The sequence below is a fragment of the Rhodnius prolixus genome, unplaced genomic scaffold, assembly GCF_049639745.1.
Source record: "Rhodnius prolixus isolate KJV_2025 unplaced genomic scaffold, Rpr scaffold_45, whole genome shotgun sequence".
Taxonomy (NCBI): domain Eukaryota; kingdom Metazoa; phylum Arthropoda; class Insecta; order Hemiptera; family Reduviidae; genus Rhodnius; species Rhodnius prolixus.
In genome coordinates this window covers 228,562-245,303 of record NW_027411610.1, presented here as the reverse complement: position 1 = coordinate 245,303, position 16,742 = coordinate 228,562, and the positions used below count along the sequence as shown (strand labels likewise).

General features: G+C 34.4%; 1 protein-coding gene across 3 annotated transcripts; it reads right to left on the bottom strand.

Annotated features, from left to right (window-relative positions):
* Window positions 1-2,624: 2,624 nt before the first annotated feature.
* On the bottom strand, window positions 2,625-15,945 carry LOC141455274 (regulator of telomere elongation helicase 1 homolog; the record flags this gene model as incomplete). 3 transcript variants are annotated; one of them, XM_074130189.1, is given in 9 exon segments in its annotated part: window positions 2,625-2,746; window positions 2,828-3,007; window positions 3,111-3,308; window positions 4,338-4,451; window positions 7,632-7,880; window positions 8,199-8,377; window positions 14,818-14,977; window positions 15,260-15,428; window positions 15,820-15,945. In XM_074130189.1, coding segments are annotated over 8 exon segments (1,310 nt in total), but the record flags the coding sequence as incomplete, so codon positions are not given.
* Between the last annotated feature and the right edge of the window lie 797 nt (window positions 15,946-16,742).

Here is a 16,742-nt window from a genome sequence, read left to right as displayed (position 1 = left end):
AATACGCTAACCGCATAGCCAATCCCTTCTCTCATAAAAATGAGTCGACGCGTCTATAATTTGGACGAATGCAGTACTTCCGCTTGGTAGGCATAAGAGCAGGATGGCACTTTAATGACATTTAAAGGAATTCTAACCATAGCCATCATATGGCCCGCGGACCAGATCCGGCCCGCAATAACTCTTTCAATATTAGCTATTCAACTTCCAATTAATAGGGCGTATGGATTCGCCATACTTCTTCAGTTTTTACGAATTTCCATGATAGAGATTTACCCGTCTTTTGTAATTTTAATAATCTTTTATAGTTTTTTAATACTCAACTTATTCAAATTTTATAATTTTAATATTTCGTTTGGCCCGTGAAAAAATTTTTCTTTTTAATTCAGCCCGGAGGCATCAACTGTTGGCCACGCCTACTCTAACCACTTCTTTCTGCCAAATTTGATAAATTGGCCTAAAATTTACAGAGTTATTAGTAGTTTTAGCTTTACTCGCGTGGGGCGAATGATGCGCAGCGCCGAAACCTCTTAAATGCAAATCTACATAAAATTTTGTAACAAATGACATTTCATACATGAAAATCAATTGACACGTCGATAATTTGAAACGATTGCAATACTTCCCTTTAGTAGGTGTAAGAGCAGGATTTCTTAGGGGAGCCCTAACCCCAACATCCTGCCAAATATTACTAAAATCGTGATAAAATTTAGAGTTTCATTATAAGTAATAAATGTTTCAGAGGGGAAAAATTTTCGGAATTTTATCTTTTAATATTATCTATTTTTTTTTCAACATAACGCTTTTTCGTGCAGTTTTTAACGATTAACCTTTAAATAACTGTCGTAGCGGACAGTTTTAATATCGTAGTCGGATGCTTTAGAATTCACATCAAATGCTGCATTGCCATTTTACCAATGAGCACAAAAAAAAAATCATAAATTTCAACGTTACGCTTTTTCTGGCACTTTATCAACCCTTATACAACTGTCCTACCGGAAGTTTAAATAACAATCAAAACAGGATGAAAATGCTAAACAAACGAATAGCCGTTACATTTAGTAAGATAATTATAAAAACACTGACGCTATGTAGAATCGAATGTCGATAATGCAGCATACAGATTCGAATGTTATAGTATCCCATTCCATATTGGTTTACCATAAAAATTAATGCTACAGCATTTACGTCCGCGAACATGTTAAAAAAGAGATTAAATGATGGCAAATTCTGAGTTTGTCGAAAACAGCTTGATGAAAATACCAAGTTCATGAGTTTTGTTCACGTGCTCTTATTAATTTGTGGTAGTTCAACAAACAGTCAAATTTTTGAAACCGAGATTTCACCGGAAATAGCCGCTGTGAGGGTCAACAAAATAAGTTTTTAGAATATGGCTTTTGCAAGTGCACGCATCTGAACACCCACTCAAAAACGAAAAAAGCTCTGACTTAATATTTCGTTTGCATACACCGATGGTATCAAAACATAACTTAGCAGTCAAAATATTCCAACCGGAAGGTGCTATTAACGAAGGGGTCTTTTACTTTTGTTCGAAATTGGATTCAACTATTTTCTTTAAACCTAGTATAATTTTTCCAGGTATGTTCGATTAAAGGCACCTCTGGGAGAGAATTGTATGTAGGCTTCCCTTTAAAATTCAATTTTATTCAATGTTATGTAAGTACGCTCGTAACACATACATATATACACTTAAAGAGAGTAAATGGTGTTGCTAAAATCCCAAGTTGGGAGAAAATTCCTCAAATACTATTGTAAGGTAAGTGGGGGGGAAGATGCCAGTTGGGGGAAGATGCAAGTTTCGTCAGATTTTGCATATCTACAACTGGATGACAGCAATACCTACGTTAAATTGTGTAGTAAACAACTGTGAATACCGTGCTTGTGAGTATTTCTATTTATATCTAGTTTAATCGTCGTTAAACTGAAAATTCAACTCTTTGAACTTGGTGAGTACCCATGTTATAATAATTCGTTGTCGATACTTAAGGTTTGGTGACGGATTGACTAGATTAAAAGTAATAATTCCGTGATATTTGTGTCGTGTACATCTTGGTGAATACGTTCACTCCAAGACAGACCCCAGGGTAAACGGAAAGTAAATGGTCTAGAAGGAGATGGACTTAGAAAGTGGAGGAGGGCCTCAAAAAGCTACATATCAGGCAACGGAGAAAAAAGCTTAGGGCACAAATGCTTGCAGAATCATGACTGTCAGGGTCGAGGCCCTAAATGGGCTGTAAAAAATAATAATTATTATAATAATAAAATTAAAAATTAAAAAAAGAAAATTGAATAAAATAAAAATTGGAATAAAAAGTTTCCGAAAATTCGAATTTGTAAGATATTAGAGACTTTTGAAAGTGAAGGTAGGGAAAATCATGTAAGCGTGAAAGCCGGATGTTTCAGTTTCCTGCTTATTTTTTAGAGAAGTACTACAACTGATTTTTTAAAATTTGGAGACTACTTCCTCTGAAAGAAGCCTACAATTTTTATTTGAAACTTAGTTTTAGTGAACATTTTTTTTTTTTTTGTTAACGTACACTTTTAGTTGCAATGTTTACTTCAAATAAGATTAACAACTTTCATTACAATATAAAATCCCTTACCCATAACCTGGATTGAAACACCAAAAGTTTACTTTTTTGGCGTTTTTGTTAGCGTGAGTGTCGAGAGAATCCCAGGAGTTGAGAGGCGGCACTTTAGTAAGCGCTGAAGACTCTACATACACCTGCCGGCACAGAATAAAGCACTATGAGCTGCAAGCGCAGATATCTATCCCCAGATATGGCTACATGACGTCTAAATTTACCTTGAAGTATTTATCGGCTAGAGATCTGTCCGATGTGCTTAGCGAAAATATCACCGATATAATGTCGGCTAATTTCTTCAAGGACACGCCTTTCTTGCTAGTTCCGCCTTCCTTTGCAGAAAGAGTGTCTGATATTTTACTCAAAATGGAAATTACCATTTGGTAAGAATTTTCATCTACCTGCAAAAGAAAAAAAAAAGTTTCCAAGATGATGTTCAGAAAGGTAAAATAAGACGATCCAACACAACCGGCCACATATACAACCATAACCAATTGTACTTACATCTGCACTTTTAAAAATTTTAAAAATATAAGATCCAATATGTGTGGCACTTCCACAACTTCCCTGAAATTCTAAATTATCAACAGCTTTCTCCAATTTTAATAAAATTTCTTTAATTGAGCAAAGTTCATCTTGACCATAATCTCTATCAACAAAAAATTCGTAATCTTCTTGTTGATTATACATTGACTGCATTTCCTGGAACAATAATCAATATGAAACAGATAGAACAGAGAAAAAATATGAAGAAACTAGTGAAGAGTGAAAAGTTGGTGGGAGCACTGGCTGCTGGCGACCTATAGCTTTGCTTCACTGTGGCTGAAGATATTTTCCTTCGAATACGCAAGTAAAATTCAAATATGTATTTATATTTATATGAATATTTGTATTTAGAAACCGCGAATAAAGTTCTCCACCAATTCGGAATGCCATCTCCGAATCGATCTGCTGCTGCTTCGCTGCGGACTGAGCCACAGCAACGCGTGGCCGGGTACAGCTAGTATTGAATATAATAAGAAATGTGTATTTAAAAATAATAACCTTCTTTTTCTTTGAATGTTAAGAGTACAAGTTTCTGTTTTACGATACGCATCTAGCGCTTTTCTCAGCTGCAAGAGGAAATGTACAGAAAGATGCAATATCTGATTCCAAGGACGATTTGGGTAGTATTGAAAACATAATTGAATTTCCATCACCACTTCAACATCAAATAGTCTTGGTGGCCGACGGAACGGCTTGTAATAAAGTTTGTTTAACTGTATAAAAGTATTGTTGGATTTCTTCTTGTACTTCCAACATCATAAATATGACCATAACAAGTGAAAGATTAAAATATAAAAACTAGTGGCAATTTATTTTACTCTACCCCAAAATACGAGGTCATTAAAATTTTAGACGGATGTTCCTTACGTACATCGTAAGGCGCAATTACAAGATAAAATTATTGGGCAGTGAAAGCCACCATCATTACTATACCAACAACCATACACTGCCAGACAGAGTTATTCAAAACTCTTGTTTAATAACAAGCTTCCAGAATTTGCAGGTTAGAAAGCAAAACGTAAACAGAATGTCACTCACTACCACATATCATTTAAAACCGTTCTCCACAACTTAAAATGACAGGCAAAGAAAAGGATAGACACTCTTGAGCAGATTTGGTAACTGTCATATTCCAGTTGCCAATAAACTAATAAGATAAATATACAAATATATAAGAAGAAAAACCTGAGTCACTTCGTTAATAGCAAGTGCTATGTCGCTGCTAAGTAAGGAAACTGACGCCGCCTCCTCACACACCTTATTGATATTGTGTGCTTCGTCCAAGATCATTATGGAATTCTGCAAAATAACATTTCCAATTACCAACATGTATAAGATTTAAATTTTGCTTAATGCGGGGTTTACGTAAATAGCGACTAGTTTCATCTTGGTGTAAAGCAAGTAAATGAACGTGTACCTAACGGCAACACCACAGAGCCATTACAGTACAATATATATGGTTGGCAAATAAGTTCGTTCGGTTTTTGAGGGTGGAATAAATAACAATTTTTTTGATACACAGAATAAATTTTAATCAATTATATATTGACCATTCTTACTGATGACTTCTTTATATCCATCATCTTTCCACCAACTTCATTATACCACGTTCGTAGAACGTCTGTGGCTTATCGTCGAAAAACCAATCAAAATGTTTTTTGACAGTCTTCTCATTAACGAAAGTTTTTCCGTTCATGGAGTTCTGCAACTATCAGAATAAATGATAATTAGAAGGTGCCAGGCTCAGTGAATACGGAGGATGAGGCAAAACATCCCAGCAGTTTATTCCGAGTGGTCAATGACGTATGCGGTCTGGCGTTGTCGTGGTGGGAGACGACACCTTTGCGATTTGCCAATTCTGGACGTTTTGTGCGGATTGCATGGTCCAGTTTGGTTAACTGCTGCAGTATGCAGTTGAATCAATTGTTTGCCTGACGGTAACAGCTCGTAATAGGTGATACCTCTATAATCCCACCATACGGAGAGCATAATCTTCTTCGGATGCAATTCCGCCTTCGAGCTTGTTTGCGGCGGCTCACTGCAGTGCTTCCATGATCTTTTACGCACTACATTATCGGAGACGATCCATTTTTCATCTCCCGTTACCATCCGCTTTAAAAATGGGTATTTTTTTGACGTTTCCGCAACGATTCGCAAATGGATATGCGAGTGGCTAAGCTGGCCTCGGTTAATTCATGCAGTACCCAAAAATTGAGCCGAGAAACGTATCCCAGCCGGCGCAAATGATTTTTGGAGCTCGTATAGGATATGTTAAGTGCTGTTGCCATCTCTCTCACTGATTCGCATGGATCTTTATCGATTACGCCCTTGTCAGCATCTGAATTAATCTCGGTCGGGTAACCGGAGCAAGGCGCATCATTAATGTCAAAAACTCCAGAACGGAATTTGGCCAACCACTTTTGGCATACGCGTTCTGTTAAGGCATCATCACCATAAACACAATATATCTTTTTATGAGCCTCTGCAGCTTGTTTGCCCTTTTTAAAATAATAGAGCAAAACATGACGAAAATGCACTTTATTTTCTTCTATCTTTACAGCTACGCAGCAAGCACAATAGTAATGTTTGTTAAACCGAAATCCATAGAAAGGTTAAGCTTAACATAATCTTTCAAATGAACAATCGAGTTGTGCGCTTGTGCCGAAAACAAAAAAAGAAAATCGGAATGAGTCTGTACCAAAATAAAAACCGAACGAACTTATTTGCCAACCCGATACTTATACATCTGTTGATCATTTTTGCGCTGGCTCTTCACCATATATCCACTAATTTCATTAAAAATCGGCAGAGTAGGATTGTGAATATATTTGAGAATTTGTTGGAATTTTGTGGGAAAATCCATCTCGTTAGAACGATTTTCTACAAACTTGGAATGCTTACTGCAAATTAATAAACCTACCACTTTAATTTGAAAAAAAAAATATTGAAGAAAATTTTCCAATAGTGTTTGTACTAAATAAAGCAGAAGATATTGAATGAAGCAGACTGTTTCTGTTAGTAAGTTCTGTACAGCTACATTCAGCTAGCTGTGCAATGGAGTGCATGTTGGATTGCATGCTTGATCCTGATTAACCAACTTCCCTCCACATCAATTAACTGCAAAACTTTTTTTATCCTGCTGCTGATTTTGAAGGTCAAGTCGTAAAAAAAAGTTGAATGCAAGGGACATCCCCAAATAATAGGGTGAGTAAAAAAAGTTATTTCTTCAAATTTTGCTATTTTTTACAGACTTCAGGAATCTGTTTGTTCTCTAAAACTAAACTTTGAATATTATCTTGACCGTATTCTTTAGATAAAATATTTATTTCCTAAACTTAAATCAATTCTAATTGCTTATTCTTATTTAATTGTAGTCTGATGTCTTAGTTAATCATTTGTTTTAATAGTACTTCCTAGTATGAAATTTTAGTCTGTAAGACAATTGGAGAATCTGCAAAGTTGAAGAGGAAGAGGTGCTAAATTAACGATCGCCCGCTCTACGTCTGTTTTTAAAGTATAAAACGGAGGATACCAAAAGAATGACAGGTATAAGTAGTCCTTTAGAGGCAGATGTAGATGTTCTGAGGAGTATGCAACACGCAAACGTATCCTACAATTACGTATCTGGCACCTCAACAGGATCGGCAAAAAAACAAAACAAAAAAACGCACGTTCACAAATTCTTTACGAGTAGCTCAGCGGCATTTAAAAACTTGCGAAATGTGTCTTGAAAACCCACTGGGTATAATTAGGATCGTTTCATCAATCGAATTGTTACATGTGATGAAAAATTGGTTCATATCGTACTGTCTGTGGTTACGTTGTGATCTATTCAGCTCAACCCGTTATAAAGTATGTTTGTTGGAACTACGTGGAAATTATATATTGAATTTATCCAAGATAACCGATGATTTTCACACCTATTTTGAACAAGTTTACCGTTAGTTTGCAATTTTATACCAGAAAAACCAGTTTATAGTGAACCGAATACTCATGTTGTTTCTTTAGAATGTACAACTCAGAATAAAATTAAAGAACTTGATGGAATTGAGTTGTTATGATATCCTGTATACATTATTATTTCTTATTATTTACTATGGGCGGACGATTCAACGATTTAAAGGATTTCCCAGCAGTAGTTCAAGAATGTTTTGCTTCTTATCGGCATGGAATGGCTAACAGATTGCCGAAAGATGACTCTAATCTAAAACATGTTGGGCTATTTTAACTTTTTAGGCTCGTCAATATTTGAGGTCCTTGGCGCCTGGAGCTTTTGTCAATACACTGCAGGCCTCTGGAAAGTGAGCTGTCAGTAGCTGCATGGAAAAGAAAATCTAAGAGCCTGCAGATGGATTCGAACCCGGGATCTCTGCAATGGAATCCAGTAAGCTAACCTTCCCTATTAACTTATTATTTTTTAAAACAAAAATAAAGAATAGAATGTTTGTTAATGTTAAAACAAAATAATTATTTACTTACATGAAGATTGATATTTAAATTTTTACGAGCATGTGGATCAAAGAGATAGTTATACGGTAGAAAGATGACATCAGCATTCTCTTGTAAATCTCGGGCAACGTAGTAGGGGCAGCATGAAAGTTTCTTTGCTTTGCTCACTAAATCCTCAATGTCCACCATTTCGACTAGAGAAGCATCACGTTTACATGTTTCTACACGATTACCAAAATGGCAAGTTTTAGCCCTTGAATGCAACTTACACTGCAAGTTCTGTTAAATGAAAAATGCATACAATTTTAAATTTTATAAATTTTTAAGTTTCGTTGCGTGTAAACTCGCGTAGGTGACAGCTTTCTCTATTTGAGTTTTGATTATGGGGATTAGCAAATAAAGGAACAAATTCCTTTCATAATTAGGCTTAGTTTAATTGAATTAATAATCAGATTAATCACGTCATGTTTTTACTGGCGCAAGACCAGCTTCGTCTCAGAAAAGTTCTGCGCGCAGGAATTCTTCAAGATATGCAGCTGTGACGCGCGAATACACTCAACCTTTGTCAAACAAACTAACTTATAATATATGACTCACCTTTACACTTAAATTTGTTTCTTTGGAAACAGTGGGATGAATACACAGCTGATCCCTAGAGCCTAAAACTGTTACCTTAATGTTCTTAAAATTAGTACTCTTCAACTCCAGCATCACTTTTCGCAGCTGGGAGTGAGTTCTGGATGCGTAGAAAACTCTCACTTTGCGGTTAACACCACCTTCAATCATAATACACACTTGAACTCAGAATAATCCCTCATTGATTTTTCCCCTAAGTTAATCAACTCTGCGTTCATTAGCCCCCTTTTATTTTTTTAAACCAGAGGAACAAAATTATGTATACTGGCCAGGAAATGAAATCTAAACAACTTCATGAATTCGAAAACCATTGAGTCTACACCATCGAGCGTGACTACTTAAGCATTAGAACCCACCATTTGCACACACCTTTGCAGTACTGGAAAGGTAAAAAGGAGATGTAAGATAGTGGTACATCAATTCTTCTCAACAGGCTGTGCTTTAAATTTTTTTTTAACCGAATTCTCTCTTTTAAAACTCTATGTGACAAAAGAATAACGCAAGAAAATTTACTAACGAAATTATAAGAATTTATGACTAGTGCAAGTCATACATTAACTTTAGAAAAAGTTGATGCGCATTGTCAGGAACTATCAAAGAGAATTCTTCACGAATTCGTTGTTGATAGAGTTTATAAAAATTCCGGTTTTTTACTTTGCATCCAACAACTTGATAGTATGTACTAATAGTCATTAGGTCTAGCAATGTCTCGCAAACAAGTTTCGTTTAAAATTTGCTTAATACGATAACATTTGTTTATATTCACAGCTCATGTTCTTTGCAGCATAATGGCTTACTCAAAGTAGTAAGTGGAATGCTGAATTTCTTTTTATTAGTAAGCAAGAAATAGTATGAGCACAGGCTGACAAAAATTCCTTGCAACAGTCAGACCCAGAGGATTATATTTTACAAATTAATTATGTAGATATTAAAAATAAATAGAAAAAACCTTAACAAGTTGATAAGGGAAGGTTCAGTTGACTGTTTAGTGGTTTATTAGTAACAGGACTAGCCTTGGCACAAAATATGGATGGCCACGGCAAACTTGAACCTATTTTATGTAATTTTTAGTGATCTAACCGTAGGGTTTTTTTAAATAGACTAACATAATGGAATCCTTCTATCGTTGATCTGTTTAATAATACTTCTTGCACATAATTTGTAGATATATGAAATAAAAAATTATATTTTCGTATTAAAATACTAATTTTTTAAAAAATTATTTTTTAAAACATGCACTATTCGCAGTTTAAATTCTCTTTGCCCTTTTAGGAAAAAGAACTGTAATTTCAGATCATTTTTCTCTAATGTCCTAACCACTCAACCTATCTCTTCCTTAATGAGTTGGGCGAATTCTTACACTTAAAAACGAAACAAACAGCATGCCATTACTTGTTCGTGTAAGTAAAAGAAACCTTTCAGTTGAGTTCCGTGCTGGTCATTGACGAGTAAAGACGTGTTGTTGCTGTCTCTATAAAAAAGTGTTTTTTATCGGTGTTTTGTTAAAGTTTTTCTAATTTGTTTTTGTACATTTAGTAAGTGTATTAGTTTCTGGTTCATTGTGCGAAATTTGGTGGAATTTCTTACGGTAGAACAGTTAAATTTTAGAGAAAGATTATACGAATTTTATTAAAATTAAATGTACTAGCCAACTGAACTAGTAGTGCCTAGAGTGGTGGGGATAGCTGCACAACTTATCTCGCAACTGTAAGCAAACTTTTGTGTTAAAGTCTAATAGGAATTTGGTTATAATTTTGAAATTTTATAGTTAATTTAACACAATATTACAATAAAAGTTTAAAAAAAAAAAAATCATTCATTTAATTTATTTGATATATACCTACGTTTTGGACACCTTAATGAGTCAGGAGACTTTAGATAAATTCTTTAGTCCTATAACTGCAAAGGATTCGAAAAGAAGACGTTCGTCAAGTTCTCCTGATCTATCTGACAAGAAGCTATTACGAATGGATAAAGATAGTGCGGAAATAGAAGGTGGAAGCTTTCAACCATCCTTTTTAAATGAAATTAAAGTTATGATGAAATCTATGAATGAGCAGATTTCAAAACTAGCAACAAAAGAGGACATAGGAAAGTTGGAGGAGAAAATTGAGAGAGTTCTGACTGATAATGAGAAGATGACAGTTGAATTGGCTGGCTTAAAAGAAGAAAATAAGCAGCTAAGAGATAGAGTGGGGGCGCTGGAGAATAGAGTGAGAAGAAACAACCTGATTTTTAGGGGTGTTCCGGATAGTGCGGACTATGAACAGGCAGTAAAGGATATATGCCGCAATGTATTGGGTTTGCAAGAGGAAGTAAGCATAGTCCAGGCCTTTCCAATTAGTAAATCTAGCGCTACATCTGAGAATAAAGTGGTTTTAGCAGAGTTCTTAGCCTACAAGGATGTTCTAAAGATTAATGCTAAACTTAGGAATATTAAGGACACTGGCTTAAATATTCATCAGGATTTCGAACCCGAAACTAGGTTAAGAAGAGCTAAATTATTGGCACTCAGAAGAGAAGTAAAGCGCACTTCACCCAATTTGCGGATTAGACTACGTACAGACATGCTGTTGGTCACTGGTAATAATGGGCATGTAATTAAACTCAAGTGGGGTGATGAACATGGTTTGAGGACGACTGATGGCAAAGATGGAATGAAAGCGCTGGCGGAACTCACTGGTTCTGATTTCTCCAACTTTTTCAAAGAAGGGATGGAAATTAACGCTAAGGCACATCGAGTTTCTTCGCAACATCATCATCGCCATTCTTGATGGCATCTTTCAGGTGAAGCTCCACACTACAACACGGAGACGACTACGGCCAGGAAAATGGATAATAGAGTAAAAAATAATGTTACTTATTCAATTGATAATTCAACCTTGTTTACTTTTTTGTACTATAATATCAGAGGCTTACTAAATAAAAAGTATGACCGAAATTTTTTGAACTTAGTTAGAAGCTATAAAATATTTTGTCTTAGTGAAACGTTCGTATTGGAGAGAGATTTTTGTAAGTTTGAATATTTGTTTACCGGTTTTAATTTAAAATGGTTAGGAGCTGAAAAAGATGAAACTAAACATGGTAGAGCAAAAGGAGGTATGTTGTTAGGATTTAGTAATGAGCTATCTGATTATATAATGTACGAACAGATCAACAATTTAATTGTAATTAAAATACGTAAGGATAATCAAACAGTTTCTATCTTGCCAATATATTTGAATTGTACTTCTTGGGGGAGGGACTTTAATAATTTATGTAAAAATTATGTTGAATTTAATTTAAATAACTGCGTTCTAATAGGGGATTGTAATGCCAGGGTTTCAAATTTTCAAATTCTGTCTGATGAGGTAAATCTAGAAAGTACACTTAATGAAAGAAAATCTAAAGACAAAATACTAAATGTTGAAGGTAAACAGTTTATAGAGTTTTGTGAGGATTATGGTCTGTTTATAATGAACGGTAGCACTGAAAACGGTAAGGAGGGTGAGTATACGTTTGTCGGTCCGATGGGGAATTCGGTAATAGATTTATGTTGTGTTCCCTCTCATTGTCTTATGTATGTTAATAGTTTCAAAGTGTTGTCCGAGTTGTATTCTGACCATATGCCTATCGAACTGGGTCTAAAAATAGGTAAGGTTTTTACCGGAAGTAATACTGTTAGTAATATATTACCAAAGTTAATTTTCACTGAAAAAGATCGTAACTGCTATAAAAATAAATTAAAACTAGAAATGGAAAAACATTCTGATTTGCCATTGGAGAGTCAGAATGCGGTTAACTGTTTAGTTGAGAGAATTAAAAAAACGGCAGAATTAGGTAATAAACTTCACGAAAACAAGAAGATGATAGTTTTTAAAGAGGTTTGGTATGATTATGATTGTTTCAAGTTAGGAAAAAAGTTTTTAAATTATTAAAATTATTTAGAAAGACGGACTCTGCCCTAGTAAAACAATTGTACATACAGACAAATAAAAGTTATAAAGAGTTATGCCATAATAAATACAGAGAATACTATGAGAATTTATTTTGCAAGTTAAAGCATACAAGTAACTCTAAAGATTTCTGGTCAATTACTAACTTATTTAAAAAAAGAAATAGAATTTTGTCACCTACTTGTACGCCAAATGAATTAGTGGACTATTTTAAATCGTTACTAAACCCGCCCTTAAAAAGTTTATTGGTTAGCTACGCAGAACCCCTTATACAAAATACCCATTTAGATAATATTATTACGATGGATGAGCTAAATAACGTGTTGTCGAAAGTTAAAGAAAACAAAGCTCCCGGTAGTGACAGAGTGCCCTACGAATTTTATATGAATGCACCAATCGAGTTTTTGCAGTCATTGTTAAATGTTTTCAATTCGATTTTTAACGATGGATCCATTCCAAATAGCTTTACTAGAGCTATTATTTTCCCTCTTTACAAAAAAGGCGACCCAAGTTTAATCTCAAATTATAGAGGGTTATCGTTTATCGATACAGTTGCAAAATTATTTTCTGGTATTTTGAAAAACAGACTGGAGCACTGGATAGACACTGAAGGTATTCTTCACGAATTTCAGGCAGGTTTTCGTCCGGGATATTCCACAACGGATCAGATTTTTTCTTTGTATAATATAATCCATTTACGGTGGACTCAGTCTGGGTCTAATAAAAAGTTATATGCCTTCTTTGTTGATTTTAAATCGGCATTTGATTGCATTGATAGACGTGCTCTTTTTTATAAGCTGTCTAATATGGGAGTTTCAACGAAAATGTTGAATTGTATAAAAGGCCTGTTTAGGGGTTCGGCTGCAGCAGTATGGATTAATCAGCGGTTAACTGAAACTTTTCAAATAGAAATGGGTGTTAAACAGGGATGTTTAATAAGTCCGTTACTGTTTAGTTTGTTTTTAAATGACCTTTTTGATGAACTGGATGGTGGAGTAAATTTAGGCGGCCTGAGAATCAAACTGTTGGCGTACGCCGATGACGTGGTCATCTTGGCAGACAATATTATTACTTTGAGGCGTATGATACGGAATCTGGACAAATTCTGCGAGATGTGGAATCTGTTTGTCAATCTAGAAAAATCTAAGATTGTAATTTTCAAACCCAATTCTGGCAAGCCGTCAAACAAAGAAAAATGGTATTTTCGCGGACAGCTAATTCAGAATGTCAGTGAATATGTTTATCTGGGAATTAAGTTTTCCTCCACCTTGAATTTTAAAACTCATATAAAAGAAAAACTTAGCAAATCTAAATTGGCAATTAACAGTTTTGGGAATATGTTGTTCTCTAAAAGGGATATCGCTTTTGCTACAAAGTTAAGGTTGTTTCACACTACATCGCGAATGGTGATGTGTTATGGAGCACAAGTGTGGGGATGGAGGGAATACGGTGATGTGGAAAAGCTCCAGAGATTTTTCCTTAAAAAAATCTTTGGTCTCCCTCAAAACACTGCTAATTATTTTTTGCTGTTAGAATGCAATTTGAACAGTATGTTCTCCTATACTTATCGACTCCATCTGAGCTATGTGAATAAAGTGTTGCGCGTAATGAGTGATGATAGGTTACCGAAAAAGCTGGCTATGATGGCAATTAATAGGCGGGTGTGTTGGGTTGAGCAGTGGCACTCATTGTTAAATAAGCATAATCTATGTATGGAAGCTAATAGGCCTTTGGCAGAACAGCGGAGCGAGCTATCTAGTACATTACTGAAAGCTATTGTTGATCATGAAAAGTGTAAATTGCTAGAAGCAGCAAAAAATAGTTCCACTCATTCAGTTTACCCCTTTTTAAACTTTTCACTGGCTAACCATTATCTGTGTACACAAACATTTCAAGATTGCAAATTAATTATAAAAGTAAGATCAGATATGCTCAACTTGACACATAAACCGTGGTTAAACGATAGCACGCTCTTCTGTCCGCTTTGTAATCTGCTTATAGCTGAGGACCTTCATCATTTCATGGCGGAGTGCCCTACTTTGGCGGAGTTCAGAATGCGTTTTTTTGGTTCCGCATATTTAACTTCCGTTAAATGTTTAGAACTGTTAAACGGTTGCAACTGGGTTGCACTTAGTAAATTTGTGCATCACGCTTATGGCTATAGAAATTTAAAAAATAAAATAAAATAAAAAAATAAAAAATAAAAATAAAATAAGAAAAATAAATAAATAAATAAAACTATATTTTGAGAAATGAATAATTTAATTGCAACTCTCTCTCCAATCACAATATAATATATTTACAATACAATAACTTAAAATCCATTAATCATATATTTTAAATTTAGTGTAAAAAATATTATTGTTCAATTTGTAAAAAGAACTTTGGTTAAAATATTTTGTCTATTGTACTGTTATTGTACGGAGCTCGCCTGACGGTCTTTGACCAAGGTATTTACGTTTTTTAGATTTTTTGAAGTATTTTTGTTCTGTTGTACAATAAACGTTTAAATAAATAAATAATAACCTTTCAGTTGGATCACTAAAAAATCAAAGTTGTCGTTTTAGCCAACCTAGTGGATGAGATTTGGATGTGCTACTTTTGTCACCTTTATATGTAAGTAGTACAGAAATGCCATATCTTACCACATGAAATTTGTTTATCACTGAATGTGTCATCAAAATTGTTGTGTGTATTGTCAAGGTTTACTAAGTTTTCATTACTTCTGATCCAACTGAGCGCTGAACACAGCAAACTGAGTGTCTTGCCAGTGCCCGTTGGACTTTCCAACACTGCATGGCGCTTCTGAAATAAAAAATTATACATTTAAACTAAACGACAATGGTAAAATTTAAAATTTGCTATAACAACCAGGTACAACAGAGGTGCTGCCGCAGTTTGGGTTTTTTAATGACAGTGTTCCTTGGTATTAAGAAAACTACCGCTACGGTTGTTATTAAACCAGAACTGAGCACAACAGGAGCATAGAAACCATGTAATAACAAGGCCTTCTGAGGTACTCGTCAAAACCCCTTCAGATTTGTAAGTTGAACGTAGGTATTCATTATATTTGCTCTAAGTACTTACAGTTTTCAACGCTTCTATCACTGAATGCATGAACTTTCTCTGCACATCATATGGTTCAAAGGGAAAGTCCACAACTACACCATTAATTATCTCTTTCGTCATGCTCATTTAATTACGATTCATATCAATTCAATCATGAAAAAAAAATCTCCATCAACCGGTCTGAATTCTGAAATACATAATTCATAATTTACGAACTTTCATAAAACAAAATAGTGACACACCCTACTTCTTCATTATCATACTTTGCTTTGGTACCACAGTTTTCTAATTTACATCATTATTTCAGTTGTCCATATGACAGCTGCATATAAATTACAAAACAAACATTGAAACATTTATTTAGTTCGCATTGAATCGTTTAAGAAAAAAAACAAACATTTAGAAGAAACTCGGGAAAATTGAGGCGACAGGAGTACACCCGTTCAAGTGAGATCAGCCAACTTGTGATAACCTGGCGCTTTAGAACATCATTACAAAGTTAACTCCCGCTTTAAATAATACGTCAGTGTTGCAACTTGCAGGACTACATGAACTGAACTTAGCAATGTACTATTTACTTTTAATCAGTGCCTAGAAAATCCTTTACGAAACTTCAGGACAGCAGAAATCTTGGTTCAATGTCATCAAAGCCAGAGATTAATGAAGCCAATTTTGCTTTCCCCCCTAAACTTAAATCCGGAACTGGTTAAAAGGATGTCGGATATTCACATACTTTTTTGCAATCAAAGAATTTGAATTTGGTTTAAATTTATGTTATTTCATTAGTTTTATTTTAGGTTAATTTTTTTTACCGAAATAATAAATGATTTTTTTTTTATAAATGAAATTTATATAAAACATTAAATTTGAAGTTGACCCTTGTTTATTTTAAATGTTGTAAGTACTGTTAGGAAAAAAAAAAACTAGTGTTTCAAATAAAATTCAAATTCTTCAATGTAGGTAGTTTTGAACAGAAAATAAATTTGTGACATGAAAATTTCTGGTCGTAACAAACTAACGTTGGCCATTACTCTCAGAAACTGAAGCACTTAATGTTGGTATTCTAAAAACACTTGAAATTTGTGGAAAACAGGTTTCAAAACATTTTTTTGCCCTGAAATCTCGCAGAAAATAGGCGAAATTTTCTGGTATAGCCAATTAATTACTGTTTTTCCACGAATGTCCATCTAATTTTTTTTTTTTATGAGAACTCAGTATTTTATTTAAGTTTAAAATACAGTACATTGGATTTATTTTTTAACAAAACATTTTAAAAAAAGTAAAAATTGTTTTCTCGTGTAAGATAAGTGTCAGCAGAGTGGACTAGGGTGGTGTAAATAAAATTCAATATCATCAAGTTCTTTTAAATTTGTGTACTTTAGTCTGATGGGAAGTATGTGGCCAAATGTTATTTCGCAGAAAAAAACAAAATTGTTTGTTCACATCTCGACTTTTTCTAACTGCTATTTAAAAAATTCTAAAAAAATTTCTACTCTCGATC